The sequence below is a fragment of the Sciurus vulgaris genome (genome assembly GCF_902686455.1).
Source record: "Sciurus vulgaris genome assembly, chromosome: 1".
Lineage (NCBI taxonomy): Eukaryota > Metazoa > Chordata > Mammalia > Rodentia > Sciuridae > Sciurus > Sciurus vulgaris.
In genome coordinates, this window is record NC_136461.1 from 82,852,322 (window position 1) to 82,874,178 (window position 21,857).

At 37.6% G+C, this 21,857-nt stretch overlaps 1 protein-coding gene across 2 annotated transcripts; it reads left to right on the top strand.

Annotated features, from left to right (window-relative positions):
• The first annotated feature begins 1,851 nt into the window (after positions 1–1,851).
• On the top strand, positions 1,852–17,977 carry RWDD3 (RWD domain containing 3). 2 transcript variants are annotated; one of them, XM_079118139.1, is made up of 4 exons: positions 1,852–2,904; positions 11,884–12,371; positions 14,309–14,424; positions 14,520–17,977. In XM_079118139.1, exons 1-4 carry the CDS (start codon positions 2,724–2,726, stop codon positions 14,632–14,634), a joined length of 900 nt encoding a protein of 299 aa, XP_078974265.1. In that variant the 5' UTR covers positions 1,852–2,723; the 3' UTR covers positions 14,635–17,977. The 2 variants fall into 2 exon arrangements, with proteins under 2 accessions (XP_078974265.1, XP_078974266.1); XM_079118140.1 differs by having other exon boundaries at positions 1,858–2,808; positions 14,520–17,976.
• The last annotated feature ends 3,880 nt before the right edge of the window (positions 17,978–21,857 follow it).

Genomic DNA, 21,857 nt, shown 5'->3' on the forward strand with positions numbered 1-21,857 from the left:
AATACAACTGTTGTCCCAAAATAGTTAAAAAACTACCTCTTGGGTTAGTGGTTTCAGCCAGAGGTGAGAGGTTTTAAATTCTTTCCCCTCTTGGTCTTGGTTTGGAAACAACTTCTTAGAAAATTATATGAAAAGAATAATATTGTTCTAGCAAATCATACATTTTTTTTTTTTTTTTTTTGGTGTGTGTGTGTGTGTGTGTGTGTGTGTGTGTGTATAACACAAATACAGGTAGGGATAGATAATGTTAATCATAGACATTTATTCCACATTTGAATATTTAGAATTTCCAGTAGCCTGTGAATACAAGAAAAATTATTACATTAAGGAAGTCTTAGAGATTTGACATGTAGCTGATATTTTCATAGTGTGAGAAATATCAAGCTGACATTATACTGTCTCTGTGATGATTACTTCTAAATGTCAAGTATAGAAACTTATTCATGGGACTTCAGTGCCTTAGGATAGTGTCAGTTTAAAAGACATTCACATAGACTTCTTTTTTATTTAAACATGCTAAATGAAGTATGAAAAGCAGGTTAAGAAATCAACGTAGAAAGGAAGAGCAAAGAGGAAACCTATTGACTAGAAAATTTTAAATACAGTAATAGGTTGCTGTACTCTCAACATCAATTTCCATGGACCCCCTGCTGACAGCAGGCTTCAGCAACTGCCTCCAAATACTTCTGACAGCTGAAATCATGGGGCTCATCCTACTGCACTCATATCACTTATATTGAATTTGTGAAAATTAAAAATAAGAATCATTCAATTATTTTGTATCTTATCTTTAATATATGTCAAATAAGTAAATTAATATTTTCCTGCCACTTTTAACACTGTACTTCTATCTAAAATCAAATAACTCAGTGATATTTTAAACTAGAAATTTATTCTTTTGTTCACAACCTCTTTAGCAGTTAATTATGAACCTACTGCTACTTTGGAAATAATTCAAAGGAGTCTTTACTTCTTTCTTTCTTTAAAACAAATTGGCCACATCAGAGATAATTATGAGTTTAAATAAACCTTTGTCTTTCCAATTATGTGCACAGCAGGGCTACTAATTACTTAGGGTCACTGAAATCCCATGGCATCCTCTGAAAAACATTTTCCTTTGCAGTTCATTTTGTTAGATTTTCTTTCTGTTTTTGGAAATCACTATCTTTACCCTTTTCAAATCCCTTTTTTTAGCTAAAGAGGAGATGATGATGGTGATGGAAATATGGATTCTGAGTCTTAAAGTCAGGCAAGTTTATTTTGACTTCTGTAGGTCAATGACTGTAGCAGCTATGCAGTCACCTAAATTCCAATTTATCTTATAAAATGTTATTTCTGAAACAAACAAAAGTCGCGGGCCCTCTTTGAGCAAGACCAGCTGTTTTGAGGGCCTGCAAAATCTTAAACCGTTACTTGAAAAAACAGAAGTATAAGACAAATGCATCCAGACAGGACTACAAGAGAGCCTTGTAACCTAGTTCATTAAAATCAAAGTTGAAACAGAATGTACTGTTAATTCAGCTATCCTATTGGTATTGCTCAGATTTTAGAATTTAGATGCACCATTTCTTCTTTTTAATTTTTAAAAATTTGTCTAATTAAGTTATACATGACAAAAGAATGCATTTTGACACATCATACATAAATGGAGTATAGCTTCTCATTTGTTTGGTTGTACATGATGTAGAATTACAACGGGTCATGTAATCATACTTGCACATAGGGTAATAATGTCTGATTCATTCTACCATCATTTGTACTCCCATGACCCCTCCCCTCCTTTCACTCCCCTGTGTCTAGTCCAAAATACCTCTATTCCCCCGCCCGCAACCCTTTTATGAATTAGCATCCGCAAGCAGAGAAAGCATTCGGCCTTTGGTGCTTTGCGATTGGCTTATTTCGTTTAGCATAATATATCCAGTTGAAGGATGACCATTTCATTTTTTAGTTCCAGGAGTTGCATTGGTAATATCCATATTGTTTAATACACAAATAAAACCACCGAAAAGCTAGCATTTGCTAGCGTTTACATGCTTGGATCACACCCAACCGCCAACTTTCAGCGGGACTGTTCTCTGAAGGTAGAAGACGAAGAAAACACGACCGTGCTCCCAGGGCCCTGGCGCATAGTTCCCCATAAAGTGCAGGGCGGGAGGTTCGACCTTCCCCTTTCGCACCCTTAAAGCCAAACAGGTCCCAGAAACTGGGCCTTGTCCAGAGTCCCATTGGCAGTGACAGTTCGGCATCCCGGAGGTTGTCACTAACTTGGCCCTTTTCTGCCCGGGTCACTAACAGCTCCACGAGGATGGAGAATTTCTTGTGTGTTGTTCACTGCGGTGTCTTTGAAACTCAGTTCAAGAGCCGGACTCTTAGTTCAAGGGCTGACCTTTTCTTCCAGTCTCTTCCCAGTTCGTTTACTTTCTCTTTTACAAACGGTTAAGTCTGACACTGTGCGTCCCCATCTCAGCAGCTCAAAGCGAGGGATGGTGACTTCGGAGCCTGGGCCTGAAGCTAGAGGACCTAGGGCTTTGGTGGGAGGCCTCCGTCGGCCAGCAGAGCACCAGGCAGGCTGAGGTGGCGCCGGCCGCCCTGGGCAGCCCCGGAGCTGGGGCTTGTGGGCGGCGCTTCCCCGCCCGGCTGCGGAGGCGGGGCGCCCTCAGGTGGCCGCGCGGCCGCGCTGCGTTGGCGGAAGGGGAGGTGCCGAGCCCGCAGGCCGCGTGGACATGGCGGATGCGGTGCGGGAGGAGCTACTGGCCTTGGCCGCGATATTCTGCGGGCCCCACGAGTGGGAGGTGCTGAGCCGCTCAGGTGACTACCCCCGCGACGGAGGGACGAGCGCCCTCAGGCTGGGGCCGGCCTGGCCTTCCCTATCGGGGACCTGGGCACCCCGCAGTTGGCAGCCGGGCTAGTTGAAGGATGGAGTCGCTCGCACCGGCTGTGGTTGTGTGGAAGCCGGCAGGAGTGTGAGGAGACCCGCCCAAAACGTGAACAGAGTGGCGCAGCCCGCAGGTGCGCCGCTGACGGCGCGCGGCCCACTCTCCGCGCTGAGCATCCCGACCTCCGAGGCCGTGGCCTCGCCTGCAGTGCGCCGCCCACGCTCCTCCTGGCCGGCTGTCCGCGTGTGCTTGCGCTCCCATTAGAAAGAAGCCTGTGCTGACCCTCTCCCCAGCGAAATCCAATTCCCTCATTTCCCCCACCCCTGTTTCCTTCATAAATCCTATGCGTTATGCCCTTGACCTCATTCACTCACCATAGCTTCACACTAGGCCCATATTTGGTTGTCTTAAGTTGAACAGCAGAGACCTTGTCTGGTAATCTTGAATCTGGGTGCAACTAGAACACTCCCCAACATAGGCAAGAAATGTTTGTTGAATGACTTTATGAATTACCCCAGTACTCAGCCCTAAACTTATTCTTAAAATATTTCCGAATTGGTTGCTTTTCTTACACTTTTTCTAGTCGACGAAAAGGTGGTTGCCAATTACAGGCTCTTGGGGGCGCCTTAATCATTCAGCCCATATTTATTTCCCCTACTCCTTGCAGGCACCATTCTGTCCTATAGGAGCTTACAGTCTGCAAAGCCTTCTTTAAAAATCCTTTTTTTTTTTTTTTTTTTAAATAATAGAAAAACTCATTTCATTTCTGTGTTAGCTTCTATTAAGTAAACAAAACTAAACAAACCTGTCATTCAGAGAAAGTAGTGATGCACTTAACTGTCGATTTTTATTTAACTTTTAGTTAAATAAAAACAGTTTTAGGGGCATAGGATTTATCCTTCTAATGTTATAGTGTAAATACTATTGAAATTGACTTTGTGACCATAAATTGATTGACCTTAAGCAGATCGTCTAAAATATATGAGAAATCTAGGATTAAGGTCCTTTTTACATTTTCCCGTGATGTGTTATTTATCCACGGGGTGGGAGTTGACTCCTTTATATTTATTCCTTCTTGCATCTGCCCATTTATGCACATTCATGCAGCATTGTTATATTCCAGGTATTATGAAACTATTAGAGCTGCTTTCTTTTTAGTGCCTAAATCTATCATATCTTTTTGAAACAACTCTTTAAAATCCACATGAATGGATTTATTCCCATTTAATGTTGTCTTGTCACCCCTGTTCTGATTGAGTAGCATTCCTCATTCTTCATCTCCCTCTATTAATAATTACTTCTGCCTGAAGCAGCTATTTGAAGAGATCATTAGTTATTCCAGATTCCTTTATTATGGCTCAGGTGGGAATATCTGAAAAATGAACTTGTGATGTCCCATCATACCTTAAATATGTGATAGTGGTCTGTGATATGAATCCATTGAGCATTAAATACTGCTGACAGCTCAGAGAAAACCCCCAAAAGTAACTGCTGAAAGAAAGAAAGCAGTTTCTTAATATTGAGAACACTGTGGACCCTTTATCTGCTGTTAAATTGAGCATGACTTTGAAGCCATGCCTCCTAATTAATTTAATTCAGTGTTCTGGCATCAGTAAGTAATTGAATTATAAAAGAATTCAGTGTAACAACTTAGGACATTTTGTTGCTGAAAGGTTCATTGGAGGGTAGAACAACTCAGTGGTTGAAATAGGAATGTTGGATGCTCACAACTGGGAATTAAGGGTAAGGTAAGTACTTCTTTAACAGACCACAGTAAACATGCAGCAGGCTCCACTGTAGGTGCTACTTGGCAATATGGGTTGGGGGATATAAAGTCTGAATCCCATCAATTCCTGGCCTCTTCCAAATAAACTTGTCAGTGGGATCAGGAGAACATTCTAGAGAGTCAACTATTAAGGCACTAGGGTTGAAGAGGCTGAATAATTTGATTCAGTTTAACTAAGTTAATTTATGCTAAGAATTTAGAGGATTTATCCACATTTTTGCCTCTACAATGGTTATACAAGCCCATAGTAAGGAGGTATCAGGTATAACAATCTCTTAGGGGTACCCACACTCCTAGCTATGAGAGAGGGATATGGGTAGGTTAAAACAGATATATTCTGTCCCTCCCTATGCAGTGTAGACAGCCCAGATGCCAGGTTTAATGTGGCCACCAACTATCTTCCTGATACTTTTCAGTGTGTCTTATTTGATAGAAGCACTCTTATCTTTATTTGCAGAGAAGATAACTGATGCTTAGACTGGTTAAATAGCCACCAGGCTTCACAATGTAGAACCTTCACATGGCCTTATGATTGCTGGTAGAGATGGGGCTGCTGTGTTAGGATAACAGTACTTAGGAAGCAAAGAAACACTTGTCCAGAAAGAGAGAGCACAAATAAGCACCTAGAGAAAAGGCATGGATGGAATCCAACCTATGTCCTCAACAGTTGGGAAGGGGAGTATGTGCACATGCATGTGTGTGGGCACCTAAGATATGTAAGTGGCATTGTTATATATCTTCATTTTCCTGATGGGTTCATTGCTGTAGTCAATGCTCATTACATGTAGACATTGCATTTTTGAAAATCATCTCACAGATCACAAAGTTGTAAAATAGGAAGTACATAAAACCCAGTATTTGCAGAATAGCTTCAGAGGAGAGTTTTGTATTTTGTGAATGCTAATGTTCAGATTGGATTGAGCCATCTTGCAAAATGTTCATGACTATCACTCACTGACCCTTCTCAGTATGCTCAGCTGTTTCCTGCTGATTGTCAGAACTGAACTCACCTCTGTAAAAACAATTTAGCCTTCTAAAGAATGGGACTTTCTTCACTTCTAAAGAATGGGATGCCACTTTTACCTTTATTTCTTTTTACTTTTTTTAGTTTCTTATAACCATACTTTAAACATATGTAAAAGTCCAGCTGAAGCATAAGACAATCATTTATGTATGTATACTTGTGGTTAGCTGCCTAAGAGTAAGAGGAAAGAAAATCCTGTCACTTGAAGTATGAGAAGGTTTTGGAGACTTCTTAGTGGTTTTCTACAGAAAGTCTAGCTGGGGATATATAAATACGGCAAAAATCCAACAATGTCTCCCCCCGAAAAAAACCACTACCACCACCAACAATATAACAATAGCAAGTATAGGAAATATCAGCTACATATGGTACATAAATGATTTCTTAATAGGCTCTAAGTGAATCTGAAGAACTCATTCTCTTAAATTTTGCTTACCTTTTCCAGTGCCTTCTGTGATTGGACTGCATTCACTGAGTTTCTTCTGTGTGTTATAGACCTGTGAAGTAGAAACGTTAAAAATAGCTTTAGTGTGGAATTAGGGTTCAGTTCCACTTGTCTAGTTTGGAATTCTGTGGTTTGGAGCATAATTTCTGTCATGAAAAGAAACGCATTTTGTTTGTGTTTTAGTTTTGAAGTTGATACATTTATTATCATAAGGTAGTGTGACTTATAAAAAAGTACTAGCAAATATTTATATGAACTTCAACCAGAAGGTAAGACTTGAGAATAGATGAAAATAACCTTTGAACTTGTGAAAATTTAGTTTGGCAGGGCAAGCATAAGTTCTTTGTAGTATAGATGTTTATTGAGAATGATGAGTTCATGAATTAATAATGAGTTTTTGGGAGCCAGGGAGAGGAAGAGATTTTTATTTTTCTGTTAACCAAGAGTGTTTAGCAGTTACTAAACTCTTAATATTCTTAAAGCACATAAGGTCAACATTATTTTCTTTTATTAGGAAAAAGCTGAAAACAAAAATTAAGACCATAGTGCTTGTGATATGTGAAAAATTCTGGAGCAAAAAGCACATTTAATTGCTTGTACAAACTAAGGCAGATGAGAAATGAAAGGGGACGATACATAATTCTAGGCTTTTAGGGAGAAAATGAGTTTTTAAAAGATTGTATAATTTTATTATCACATTAAATGGGATGTGTTATTGGGCTTTTCATTTTCTTATAGAAATAATATTATTTTATGTAGTTAACTTTGCAGCTACAGTGTGTATGTGGGGGAGATATTAACCAGGAAGACCAATTAGGAAGAATGTTAAACTTTCCCAACTCTTACGGGAATTAAAATAATTTTTCTTCTGAACATATGCATTAAAACTAGTAGTTCCATAGTTTTGTATGAAGTCAGGGTTTTCCCCCTTTATCATTGTCTTTGCTGACTAGGACTAGAAAGTAACAGAAAAATGAAAATTGATAAGGATTTATGTGGCTGGCTCAATATCCTTTCAAACCTGTTTCCCTGGGCTGTCTGGGTCTGCCAGTTATGCAGACTGCACTGGGCAGGGGCAGATGGTTATTTATATGGCAGAGGTTGGAGAATACTCTGGGATTTTGTGTTTTGATCAGAAAGGGGAAAAGCTTGCCTTGAAAGCCATAGTTTTCTGTGACTACTGTAACAAATAACCAAACATGGTTGGGTTAAGACAATATATATTTGATTTCTTGCAAGTTCTGGAGGTCAGAAATCCAAGATTTTTTTCCCTGGGCTGAAATCAAATCATTGCAGGGGAATCTCTTTCCCTGCCTTTCCCAGTTATTGAAGCTGTGCTCTTTGTGTCCCTTGGCTTATGGCCCCTTCATCCAACTTCAAATCCTGCAGCATAGTATCATGCTTCTGTGCATGCATTGCCTTCTTCTGTGGAAAAAATATCCCTCCACTTTTCCATTATAAGGACACTTGTGATAATCCAGTGTAACTCCCCATCTCAGGATCCTTAATTTAATCATGTCTTCAAAGACCCTTTTACTTTTAAGGGAACACATTCACACGTTCTGGGGAATAGAATGCACACATCTTTGGGTCTGTTATTTAGCCTGTCATAGATACCAAGGATTTTATACCTGTGAGATTCATGATTATAAGCCACTTGCATAATTCCAAGAACTGTGTAACTAAAAATTTAAAAACCCTTGTAACCCCCTCTCCCCTTCATAGTAATTGCTTAAAAAGAAAATTGAGATCTTTTAGTGGTGGAGAAAATGTTAATTTGGTTCAATCAACAATGATCCAGGGTCTGAAAATACCATGACAAATTCAGAGTACCATGGACCTCATAAGGTGACTGTTAGAGAGGTGCTGTGGAAGTTGGCAAGATTCTAGTAGACCACAAAGTCAGGATGCTGCTTGAAAGATTGAAAAGCAGGAGCAAGGCCCGAAGATGGGAAGCCAGAGACTGTGTTCAAGTAACTGCATAAAATGGGTGAGTTGAAGTAAGAAGTGATAAGAGGAATTTAGAGTGGCAGGCTGGCCCTAGGTGTTGGTTGGATGGATTTGATATTTATTTGTCCGACTGGCACGGGGACATAGGGTTATTCTGTGTGGGGAGAACCAGGAGTTGCGAAGACCACTGTTGCAGAAGTCAGAGAAAGGCCTGAAGTAGGAGGGTGTGGTAATACAAATGGAGAGAGAGAAATTATGTAGAACTTGTGTTGAGAGTTTGGCAATTGAATGTTAAATATGAAACAAGGATTGGGAAAAAAGATCTAATGGTGAATTTAAGATTCCAAGCCTGGATAGCTTGAAGAAGACCATTTTGTGGAATTATGCTTTACAGAATGTCTACATTTAGGAATTCAGAAGAAGACAAGGCGGCGAAGGCATGAGCAGAGGTGTAAGAATGTAAGGGAAGACAGTTTTAGAAGATCAGTTCAGCAGGGTCCCCTACTGTAGAAGGGTAGAACACTATAAATAGCACTATAAATGTAGTTATGTCAGGGCCCCCAAACCACCCTCAGATTCCATGATTTGCTAAAGGGACCTACAGAACCAGAAAAACTTACATTCAGGGTTGCAGTTTATTATAGCAAAAGTATACAGACTAAAACCAACAAAGAGAAAAGGCAAGTGGTATGAAGCCCAAGAGAAACCAGAAGCAAGCATCCAGGTATCCTCTTCTCGTGGAGTCACACGGACATGTGGAATTCTCACAGTAATGTGACAATTTGTGACAAATGTTGCCAATCAGAAAAGTTCCCTTGAGCTTTGATGTCTAGAGTCTTTACTGGGCTCAGTCATGAAGGCATGAAGCACCTGCCTAACTGACTTCAGCTACTCACACTCCAGCCTCTATAGTAAGAAGAGCTACTGGAAATCACATTAGTAGCATAATCCATTTAATCAAACTGGGACCAAGTGGCCCAAGGCCTCAGGCATATACAAGGAACTCTTGTCAGGCAGACTATTACAAGGACTCAGAACTTATGGCTCCAGGGCTAGCCATGGGCCAGTCCTAAAGACAGACCTTAGGAATAACAGGGTTTGAGCAACTCAGGCCTATTGATGCACAGTAGCAATTAGAAGGGCATTGGAAATGTTTGAGAATGGAACTTCAGGGAGAAGTGATGTTGGAAGTCATAGTACAGTAGTTATGGAGAGACTGGTTTGTAGGAAAATGGATGCAGGTGGTGAGAATTATATTTTACAAAGACCAAAAAGGGACAGAGAAAGGTCTGTAGATTAAAGGAATTAGTAGCATCAGATTTTTTCTTTTTTGTGAAGCAAAGAAAAGATCACTATTTTCTAAGTAGGAGGAAGGAAACAGTAGAGGGAGGGTTAGAAAATTCAAGCACAAGAAGTGTTAATGATTGGTACAGTTTCTTAGAGATAGTAGGCTTCCTGTGGAAGGGAGAGGGAAACTTCTTAGAAAAGTGAAAAAGAGAGCAAGATGGTGAAAAAAAGTATATATTATGCAGTGGTGAAGCTGTTTGTAAGCAGCAGTAACATCTATAGAGCTGGATTAGGAGCACACTGCCATGGTTCAGCTGGTAGGGAGGTAGTGACCCTTGTGGAATTAGCATTGTTTGCTGCATAGCAGGCGGCATGGACGTTTGTCCCCATGTTCAGGGTCATGGGAGGTGGGCTCAGGTGGATATGTGCACACAGTGGATCTTTGTTACAGCTAGGGGCACTGAGCTTAGGAAGACTCCATCTTGAGGAGATAGATGTTCACCCTGGTTTAAACATTACATACACAATATGTACCCAAATCACAGTATCACATGGTACCCCATAAGTATGCAGAACTCATTATACTTTTATCTATCAGTTAAAAATTAATTTTAAAAAATCCTCCCATCTAAAAAGGGATTTCCAACAGTTTTGTTCAACCTTTGTCCTGAAGGAATACATTATCTTTATTGTACTGGTCACTAAACAAATCTGCCTTCTGGCCAGGAGGGAGAAACTCTTTAGTTTCTAAGGCTGTCTGTTACACAATGATATCAATGCCTTTTGCTTAGAAGATATTCAGATATGCCAGAGGTGCATCTTCTGATGCACACACACACATATAGATATGTGTATAAATTATAGGCATATGTATATATTCATAAATAGAGACTTTTTGGTTGTAGAAGAGAAGTCCAGGAGGGTCATTTTGGATATGTCCACCTTTTCATGTTCTGAAGCACTAGATAGAGTCAATGTGATAGCTGAGCCTTGCCCATCATTTTTTCCTTGGAGACCAATACAGTGCCTGGGGCTTATTAGGTGCTCAGTGAATTTTTGTTGAATGAATGAAGATCTTTAGAAGTTGAGAGAGAATATGGACTCCCTAGATGGTTACTGGAGTTTATTCAGCCTAAGTCCTGTGTTTTTGCAGGTCTATGTAGACACACACATACACACACACACACCCCATGTGTATAGAGATAAGTAACTCAGTGAAAGAAAGAAGGGTTTAGAGAAATAGGATAGATTTTAGAGGAATTTACCCTGTGAGGTTTAGGAAAAATTTTTTTATTTAATACACATTTTACTTATGTCATACAAATTTAAATTATGAATATGGTCTTCATAATGGTTACTGCCTGCGTTTCTGGGTGATGTTCTAAAATAGTTATTCTTTGCAGCTGGTACTGATGTATACTAAAGAAAAACTGAAACAGATGTACTTGGTCCTGTGTGAATCAGTGTCTATAACAACAGCTCTTATATACATGAAATCAGATGGCTAGGAAGCAATTTTCATGTTCTGCTAGGTTCTTTAAAATGGGGATAGATTCAGGTTTCAGTTGTTGAGGCTGTTAAGCAGCAACCCAGGTATGAAAATGAGAAGGATTTGACTGTTTCCCTTGTGAAGAAGAATAAAACAAGGGCATATGGACAAAGAAGTAGGTACAGAGGCAAGTTCACCTCAAAGAGATTCATTTGCACCCTGTTCTGTTCTCTGCTCTTCTGATCTGTGCACTTCTGCCCCCTGCAGAATGAATCAGCCTGACGTTTATCAGCTTTTTGAAAAGTGGGGTGAAGTGGTGTGGAACATATCAGAGGGGTGAAGCCGAGCAAATCTGAAAGAGAACGGAATATTTTATCTCATATCCTATGTGTGCTTACCCCCTCCCTTCTTCAGGAGCCAGAAGAGGATGAATTGATGTCTACTCAATTTCAGTTCATCTTGCTACCTTCATGTTATTCTGCTTCTAATACATAGGAAATAAAAAAAAGAGTGGTTCCAGGCAGCTACAGTGTCACACACAGTCATCAGTTTCTCTACAACCCTGAAATCATGCAGGCTTCTAGGGTGACTTAACCATAAAATGACCTTCAGTGGATTTAGTATATAACTTTGTAAGAAATTACAAATTACTGATTTTGTATATACTTGGTACTGCTTCTTTGAAAGTTCATGAGTTTATTAGTGATTTCCAGAATTATAAATTAGGCCTGACTACAAAAATTGTGATGAAAAACATTTTTTGGTAACTTAATAAACATGGGTGATAATAATTTATAAGTTCCAGGTGAGTGTGGAGTGCTGGTATGCATGAATACATGAGTGTATATGTGTGGTTGGAGGAAAGAATCTACAAATCATGACTTTCTTAGCATTATACGTCTCTTGATAAAATAGATCAGTTTTCCCATGAGAAATAAATCTACATTTGAAGCAGAACTTTTAACTTGTTAGTATTCTATTCAAATTGTTATGCACAGCTAATGATTATTTTTGGATGCCTTCCAGAGACAGATGGAACCATTTTCAGAATTCACACAAAAGCTGAAGGACTTTTGGATGCAGATATACCCTTAGAGTTGGTGTTCCATTTACCAGTCAGTTACCCCTTGTGTCTGCCTGGTATCTCAGTTAACTCAGAACATCTGACCAGAGCTCAGTGTGTGACTGTACAAGAGAAGCTACTTGAGCAAGCAGAGAACCTTTTGTCGGAACCAATGGTTCATGAACTGGTTCTTTGGATTCAGAAGAATCTCAGGCATATCCTTAATCAACCAGAAACTGGAAATGGCAGTGAAAAGTGTACTTTTTCTGTGAGCACGACTGTGGATGATGGATTATGGATAACTCTTTTACATTTAGATCACATGAGAGCAAGGACTAAATACGTCAAAACCGTGAAGAAGTGGGCTTCAGACTTAAGTCTGACAGGAAGACTGATGTTCTTGGGTAAAATAATACTGATTTTACTACAAGGAGAAAGAAACAACATCAAGGTGCCAAAAAGTTAAATGTCGAACATGAATCTGGTTATTTTCTGTTTAAAATTGTGTGTCTTTAAGTGTGTTTTATAATAATGGGATAGATTAATCATTAAGATGCTTCTGCTTTCTCTATTACCACATTAATGGATCTTCATTTTCTTTTTTTAGGAATGTCTAACTCCTAATGGTAACTATAAACTTGCAGAGCTCAAAGAATAAGATTATATATATATATATATATATATATATTTTTTTTTTTTTTTTTTTTTTTGTGGTGCTGGGGATCAAACCCAGGGCTTTGTGCTTGCAAGGCAAGCACTCTACTGACTGAGCTATCTCCCCAGCCCAAGATTATATTTTAAAAATCATGCCACTTAAATGAAAATAATAGATTATAAATAAAAAAATTCCTGTGGCACATGTTTGTTTTTATAATTAGTCATGAGCTTCAACTTTATAAATGTGCACTAGAAATTTGTGCATATTAATATTTCCTCCCATAGTTAGGCACAGCAAGGTGTATATTTGTGGATATTCTGCAAACTATAAGTTGCTGGCAGTTAAAAATACATTCTGACACTTTAATTTTGTATCTGTAATACCTGGAAAGAGAGGCTTGTCCCTTATAACCAAGATTTAGTGTTGGTAGAAGCAGAATCATTAGGACTGTCAGCCTGTCACCTCCCACCTCACTTCTGCTTTCCACCTGACTCGTCTCAGCAGCTGCTTTCAAAATCATCATCTTTAGATTTTTAAAGTTCTTATTCTAAACTCCTCTAACCTGTTTTATGAGGGACAAGACAAGGAAAACTGCTTATTATATTTTAAATCTTAAAAGAGCTACAAATCACTTAATAAGTTTTATACTTTTAGGTAGTTCTATACTTTTCAGTGGTCAGGAGTAATTACAGTAGAACTTATTTAAAACAGATTTAGTGTGAACAACCTATAATCTTAAAGACTTGCAGAATAATGACTTATTTTTTTCAAGATGGGCTGTTATCACAAGACTCCTTTGGCATTTAGTTAACTAGATTTTTTCTGGGTTATAGTAAGTTAAACAATAATTCAAATTTAATATGCATCCTGGATTGGGGCCTGATCAGGAAATCACATATTTTGAGGTGATTTGTAGTATATCTACAAACTTTGATCCTTTTGGGTGAAATACAAATTGACAGAAATGAATACAAATTGATTCCTTGCTCATATTTACCCAAAAGGCTTTGATTTTTCTTTATTAGGATAAATGCAGCTGTTTTGCAGATGCTGTTACTCAGATTGAATCATTAATTAACAAGTATTTATTCATAGAGCTAGAATTCTGTTAATGCAGAGAAATGGTACTTTATTATTATTATTTTTTAGTTATCTCTAAAATTTCATTTCATGTGAATTTTTATGTTAATTTTTATAAGATTGCCAGGGTTGAGAATGTTCAGGTGTGTTTATAGATGCCACCAGTTTGGAATGGTAAGTGCTGTGTATCTGATATTCCATTCAGATGCTGGATTAGTAGTAATAACAGCAGTCACTCGTGGTCTTAAGTGTGCCATAGCACTGTAAGCCAGGTGTTCCTGTATTTTATGTGTATTATCTCATTTAATTGTCACAGCTTCCCTAGGAGGCAGATCCTGTTAAGAGTCCTTTTTTATGGAGGAAGATAACTGAGGCATTGGGAATTTAAATACTCAAACTAGAGTCAGAGCTGGTAGACAGTTCAGTCTAGATTGAAATTTGAATAGTTTGTTTACATTGCTCTTTACTTCTGTATTCACCAGAACATTATTCTACTCTGTGTGTAAAAATACTGTGCAGCTACCTTGCTGCTTGATTCAGAATGTACTGTTTAACCATGACAATAAACCTGCAGGTTTATAGCTCCTTTGAAGCTAGGACTTTGAAATTCAGAGTAAGATATGTATTTAATGTACTGATTTATCATTTAGGAGTACCTGACTCTTCAGAAAACCTCCAAAGTAGATGTGGACTCAAGTGGAAAGAAATGCAAAGAGAAAATGATTAGTGTACTGTTTGAAACAAAAGTAGAGACGGAACACAAAAGGTATAATTTAGTATTGCAGATGGAAAAGCAACTGAATCGATAATTATACTCTGACAAATCTAGGCATATTCATGAGTTTCTCTTGTATAATGCAGGTTTCTGGCATTTGAAGTCAAAGAGTATTCAGCATTGGATGAGTTACAAAAGGAATTTGAAACTGCAGGACTTAAGAAGATTTTCTCCGAATTTGTACTTGGGCTGGTAAAATGAAATGAATGACAGGAATCTTTTATTAAGTAGAATTGTATTTTGTTGTTTTTGTATCAAGTTTGGGGAGGGGCTAACTGAAATAGTCATAAGAGAGCAATTTTAAAGTTTCTCTTCAGCAAAATTATTCTAATTTCAGAAACAAAAGCCAGTTATGTTTTAGGGAATATGAAACATGAAAAGACTCCATATATTCTAATCTTTGCCAGGGAAGCCCAGGTTCAATAGATGGAACATAAACTGAAAGATAATAAAAAAATATGGTAGCAAATGAACCCTTGTTTTTATGCAAAAAGTTTGTTTGGTACTATGCAATTATCTGGCTAATTTTCTTATAATTAAATGACTTTTCATAAAGATTTGTTTTCATTTTTTTATGATTATTTTTGTAGCATTTAACCACATTTTCCCCCACTGAGCTTATTATATCTGATGCTTAAAGTTGAATGTTAAGAAAAATATACACTGATTTTGTGTGTGTGCATGTTTGTATTTGTATAAATTATTGTATAAATACAAACCAAAGAAGTTCTATAGAACCTGATATACAGTTGCTTTCTTTTGGGGTTCTAGAATAGCATGGTATTTGCTAGCTATGGAACTAGAGAGTTGATTTAAATTAAAATTCTTATTTGAAAAATGTAACTTCTGGTTTTACATGGGGAGAAATGCTCACACAAAATGAACCTGGCTTGCTGGATAAAATAAATTATATGGAGATACTGTTTTTTGTAATGATAGCTTTAAGCTATGATAAATATACTTTTTCTGGTCTAAGGAAAAAGTCACAAAATAAAAACCTGTACTAAAATATATAACATAAAGGTAAGAGGGCATTTGCGTCTGAGAAAGGATATTTGTGTGCATGAAGCCACCTGGGCTTCTAAAATAAGAAGCTGAGTCATGGAAGAAAGTCCAAGCAAATCCTTCTAACTGCAACCTATGAAGTACACTGATGTCATCATAAAAATATAACTAGTAGGGGAGAGAAGTGAGAAAGATGTGGCATGCTGAGTGATATTTCTTGACAGTTCAGCTCTGTGACCATGATGCTTCAATCTGATTATCTTATTTTCAGGTACCTTTGTTATTAAATTATGCCTACTTATTATTTGTTTTATCAAGTTCTATTAATAAGAGTATTTATTTTCAGTTTATCTTTTTCCAGGTGTTTATGATCCCCCCCCCCCCCCCCCGGAGACCTGGCATATATAGATTGTTCCATTAGGAAAGCATATGTAGCAAGGTAAATTTATCCCACTTGCATGCAAAACTGAGAAAACAGCCTTCACATTTTTGGTCTGGTCATTTTTACCCCTTCATTTGATTAACTGTAGTTTTAGTGAAAATTAAAATAGGGAAGAAGAACAGCACTGAGATTATTGACCATATGACTGAGATGAATGGAGGCAGATCATAATGTAATAACATTGAAGATTATTATCACAAAGCTGTAACAGTAGCAGTAGTAGGAGATGGGGTTTGAATTTTATAGTAATAGAACTTTTGGTCTTCTATTTTACCTTGATTCTTCTTTGCTAAAGTGTCTTCTTGTCACATGCTTTATGGTACTTCTTCAAACATTTAACTTCAAATTTGACTCTGAAAAAGCATTGGATCAGGGCTGGGATTGTGGCTCAGTGGTAGAGTGCTTGCCTGGCACATGTGAGACACTGGGTTCCATCCTCAGTGCCACATAAAAAAGTAAATAAAGTTGAAAAAAAGTTGGATCAGATCAAATGTTAATAATGACTTTCTCCAACTTAATTATATTTCTCTCTGCTAAAATTGTGTAAAAAAGCATTGACTGTTATGACTTTTTTAGATGTTTATATCAGTCCTTCACAAATAAGTATCAGTATGGAAAACTAAATTTTGACAGTGTTTATATAAATTTAAATTTACCTTTGATTGAAAGAAAATTTAAAAGTTATGTACCAAAAGGTTATAAGAATCTCTTTGGTATTTTTTAAATTTTAGTATCAGAGGAAAAGGATCTTAGTTATTTCCATTGATATTTTTGCCTCAAACTCTGCTGCTTTCCTCTCAGCTTATAGTGCTTACAAAAAGAATTGGGTCTTCTGCTTTGTGAAGAACAGACCAACTTCTTACTGAAGAAAACTGAAAATGAAACATACAATTTAAAACATCTTAAAAGTATCAAAGTCAGGAAGATAATGAGAATTGTTGGGCCAAATTTGGGAAGGGAAAGGTATTAAATCCAGCATTTTGGGATATTTTTTTCCCTGCGATGCATTATCTATTCTGGAAGAGTTAACTGAAGGCTGAATTAACTTGTGAGCTTGAAGCTTGAGGGAGTAAAACTCTGGGCTCCAGAGAAAAGAGATGGGGACCAAGAGCTGGTAACCCAGAAGGATTACACTGTAGGAGTAAGGATGAACTGTAAACAAACCACTTGTCCTAGACCATAGCCACGTTTTGAGAACTCTGGTGAGGTTGAGAAAATCTTAAACCTTGAATTTGGATTAAGGAATCCCCTGATTCTAAAGCTCTCCAATCCTTTGAATCTTCTTTGGAGGAAGAAACATTATCATCTACCCCACATTATATCAGTGAATTAATTTTAAATTCAGTATGCAACAAACAGGTAATTGGATACATGAAGAAATAAGATAGTGAGAAACAGCAGAAACAACAGACAATAGAAATAGAACTGCAGGAACTCTAGATCTGCTATGCTGGCATTACTAGACATAGATCATGAAAGAGTTATGCTTAAGTTCAAGGACATATAAACCAAGCTTGAAATCATTAAAGATGACATGGTATATTTGAATAAAATCAAAGAACAAAACAAATAGAAATTCTAGGACTGAAAAATGCAAGAGTTCAAACAATGGTTAATCAGTTAAGATTCAGTTAAGAAATCAGAAACCAATCTAGGTACTTTAAAAAATAGACATTGGTTACAGATGAGAAAGACTGGAAGAGCAAATGGGAGGGTGGGGCTGGATTAGAGAAGGAAGAAGAGGGTGGTACACTTAAAGAGTTCAGAAACCGCCAAGGCCTATGCTCTCTGTTCCACTGCTGGAGAGTTCTAACTGGTTATAGATCTGCTCACATGCTGCTTGAACCAGAGCAAAACTTCCCAATAAATAGGTGCTTTCCCTGCTCTGTTGAAATTTGGAATGACTTACCCTGTTGCCACTATAGCAACTGCAAACAACTACTGTAATGCTGGAATTTGTGCTGTCTTTAATCTCCTGAAAGTACCTCCTGTTGACCTAACAGGAATAGAGCTGACAAGGAAGTCTGGAAAATACAGACTTCCCAAAAAAACTCAACCTCAGGAAAACAGCTGTAGGAGGATGAATGTGTGTGTGGTGGGGGTGGGGGAGTAGGGGGAAGCTGTGTACCCATAGTAAGTAACCAGCACAACCCTTCTTTCTAGCTATTAAGCATCTATATACCCTTCTACGTGTATTTAAATTTCTATTTATCAATAACAGTTTCTGCTTCTGTATTTATGCTTCTGTCTTTATTTTTTAGTCTCTTTTCATTAGATCTGTATTTTTTGAGACAGAGTTTTGCTGTATTGCCAGGCTCACCTCAAACTTGTGATCCTTCTGCCTTAACTTCCTGTATCCCTGGGATTACTGGCATTTAATAATGGATGCTCAAAGCAGATTGGGGACTTAGGTGGTTGGATATAGTAAAATAAGGAAGAAAGCTCCAGCACTACAGCCACTGCCATGACCAGAGGCACCAGCCAGTGTGGTCCATCCATAAACACAGTGGAGGAAGAAGGGAATTAAAGGAACCCACATTTTTAGGAGGCCTGAGGCCTGTTTTTGTTCGGAGAGTTTAGAGATCAAAGACACTGCCTGACTAAACTGAAAGGTGTGCTGTGCAATATATTTGTACAGGAAAGACTGAATCTCTTCTGATAGTGTGTGGAGCACAGAAGAAGGAACCATTTTGCAGCTATGATGTGGGGACCAGCCCATGAAGGACTTGATTCCTGGCAAACCTGAGGCTGGCCTGTATATAGGTCTGGCAAACCTACACTGCATGACACTAGTGCTGAAGTGACCAGGAGAAAAATCAAACATGGAGAATGGTTTGACAGGGGACTACTGGTCATGGCAACCCATCCAGCTCTCCTTCTCCCCATCCAGGATCGGCTGGGAGAGACGTGCCAGGCTGGGAATTTGAAAGGGTAGGGGCAGAAGAGAATGAGTTTGGAGACTGAACTCAAGACCAGGAAACTTGGGGTCCACAGGTGACATAGTGGATTAAGAATTGGCTCCTCCACCACACAAGTGGAACCCAGGGGGGATCCTTGGGGTACAGTCTTCCAGCATGCACCAGCATGTGCTGGGCTCCGGAGGCATGCTGATTTAAAATCTCCAGGCCAATTGGCAACCAGCGAAGAGCCTAGAGCCCATCTAAGCCTAAACCCCAGCTTTAGGAGTTCCTCTTATGGGATTACCTTTCTCATCCTGGCAACCCCACCCCGAAGGTGGAGCAAGCATCTCACAGAAGACAACCCCACCTTAATGCTGAGAAGGGAAGCTGAGAATCTGAACTCCAGTGGAAATAGTTCCTTAACTTTTCATTGAGTTCTTTTTAATTTCCTTTGCTTAATTGTGACCATACTGGTATGTGGACATTTATACATATTCATATTTGTTTTTTCTTTGTTTTCTCATTTCTAGCATTTTTGAAACCAGTTATTTTTCATGGATCAGTTTTTTTAAGGACTAGGAAGTTTGATTAGTATATCGGGTTTGCTTTGTATTCTTTTTTATTATTTTTAATTTAAAAAAATTTACTTTACATATTTTTTCTTTCACTTATCTGTTTCCCTTGAATCTGTTTCTCTTTTTTCTTCTGCTAATAGTCAGTCTGTATTCTCTCTTTCACTTTTCCTTTAATTGTTTTATTTCTATCCTCTCTCCTCTTCCCTCATAAGCATCACACCTTCATCACTGCTGTTCGCTTCCTGTCCATTATTCCACATTGTAAACCTTTTTGCAAACTTATTTTTATTGTAGGCAATAACTGGTCACATCATTTCTGTTTATTGCAACAACATTGTAGATGCTGTAGCAGGAACTGTTTGTTTTAGTGCTTTTAGTGTTTTAGTGTATATTGTTTGTATTGGTTGTTGTTATTATTTGTCTCCCCCCAAACAGTGAGGAACTGGAAACCTTCAGGGACGCTGTAAGTCTACAGGGTAGAAACTCTACTGCCTCAGATCCATACTGTTAGATGGGTAGACACACAAACAACATGAAAAAGCAAGGGAACAAATCACCCCAGACAAACCAAGTTACTTCAGTAACAATCTATCACCACAGTGGAAGAAATGTCAGAGAATGAGTTTAGAATGTACATAAACTGATCTGAGAAGTAAAGGATAGTATAAGAGTAAAATCAAAGAGAAAATAAACATAAAGTGAACTTCAGGCCAAAATTAATCAGAAGGGACAAAGAAGGACATTTCGTACTTCTTTAAGGAATCACATATCAACAAAACACACAGTAGTAAATATTTATGCCCCAAACAATGGAACATCTACATATATCAAACAAACCCTTCTCAACTTTGAGAATCAAATAGACCACAACACGATAATACTGGGTGACTTTAACATACCTCTCTCACCACTGGATAGATCCAAAAACAACAACAACAACAACCAAAATAAATAAATAAATAAATAAATAAATAAATAAATAAAGGAGGTAGAGAACTAAAATATACAATTAATAATTTAGATTTAACATACATATATAGAATATTTCATCCATCAATAACTGAATACACTTTTTTTTCAGCAGCACATGGATACTTCTCTAAAATAGAACATATCTTAGGCCACAAAACAACTCTTGGGAAATATTAAAAAATAGAGATAATACCTGGCATTATATCAGACCAAAATGGAATGAAATTAAAATCAATGATAAAATAAAAAATAGAAGCTACTCTGATAACATCTGAAGACTAAATAATATGCTACTGAATGACCAATGGATAGCAGAAGAAATCAAGGATGAAATAAAAAAAATACTTAGAGATAAAATGACAGTAGTGATACAATATATCAAAATCTCTGGGACACTATAAAAGCAGTGCTAAGAGGAAAGTTTATTGCATTTAGCTTATTCATTAAAAGAACAGCAAGTGAACAAATAACCTATTATATCTCAAAACCCTGTAAGAAGAAATCAACACCAAAAGCAGTAGAAGACAAAAAAATAATTAAAATCAGAGCCGAAATCAATAAAACTGAAACAAAAGAAAGCAAAAAACAAAAAATTGGTTCTTTGGAAAAAGAAATAAAGTTGATAAACCCTTAGCCAAGATAACAAAGAGAATGAGAGAGAAAACTCAAATTACTAAATTCGAGATGAAGAAGGAAATTTCACAATGGGCACAACAAAAATTGGTTCTTTGAAAAAAGAAATAAAGTTGATAAACCCTTAGCCAAGATAACAAAGAGAATGAGAGAAAACTCAAATTACTAAATTCGAGATGAAGAAGGAAATTTCACAATGGGCACTACTGAAATACAGATGATAAACTATTTCGAAAATGTATACTCTAATAAAATAGAAAATATTGAAGACAGTGACAAATTTCTATAGACATATGACCTATCCAGATTGGATCAGGAGGACATAGAGAATTTAAAAAGGTCAATTTCAACCAGTGAAATTGAAGATGCCATCAAAACCTACCAAGAAAGAAAAACCCAGAACCAGATGAATTCTCAGCTAAGTTCTGTAAGACCTTCAAAGAACAACTAACACCAATCTGCCTTAAATTATTCCATGAAATAGAAAAGGAGGGAACCCTTCCGAACTCATTCTTGGAAGCTAGTAGCACCCTGATTCCAAACCCAGACAAAAACACATTAAGGAAAGAAAACTTCTGACCAATAGCCCTGATGAACATAGATGCAAAAATTCTTAACAAAATGCTGCTGAGTTGCGTACAAAACATATTTAAAGGATAGTGCGCTATGATCAAAGTGAGATCCCAGGGATGCAAGGTTAGTTCAACATTCAGAAATCAATAAATGTAATTCATCACATCAATAGACTTAAAGACAGGAATCACATGATTATCTCAATAGATGCAGAAAAAGTATTTGACAAAATATAGCATCCATTCATGTTCAAAAAACTAGAAAAACTAGGGATAGTAGGAACATATTTCAACATAGTAAAAGCTTTATATGCTAAACCCAAGG

What these genes read in the sequence shown, in the direction of transcription:
- RWDD3 (XM_079118139.1), top strand. Translation starts at nt 2,724, where the DNA reads ATGGCGGATGCGGTGCGGGAGGAGCTACTGGCCTTGGCCGCGATATTC. An exon ending in GAGAAAGAAACAACATCAAG is followed by an intron (nt 12,372 to 14,308) that starts GTGCCAAAAAGT and finishes TTTATCATTTAG; the next exon opens with GAGTACCTGACTCTTCAGAA. An exon ending in GTAGAGACGGAACACAAAAG is followed by an intron (nt 14,425 to 14,519) that starts GTATAATTTAGT and finishes TGTATAATGCAG; the next exon opens with GTTTCTGGCATTTGAAGTCA.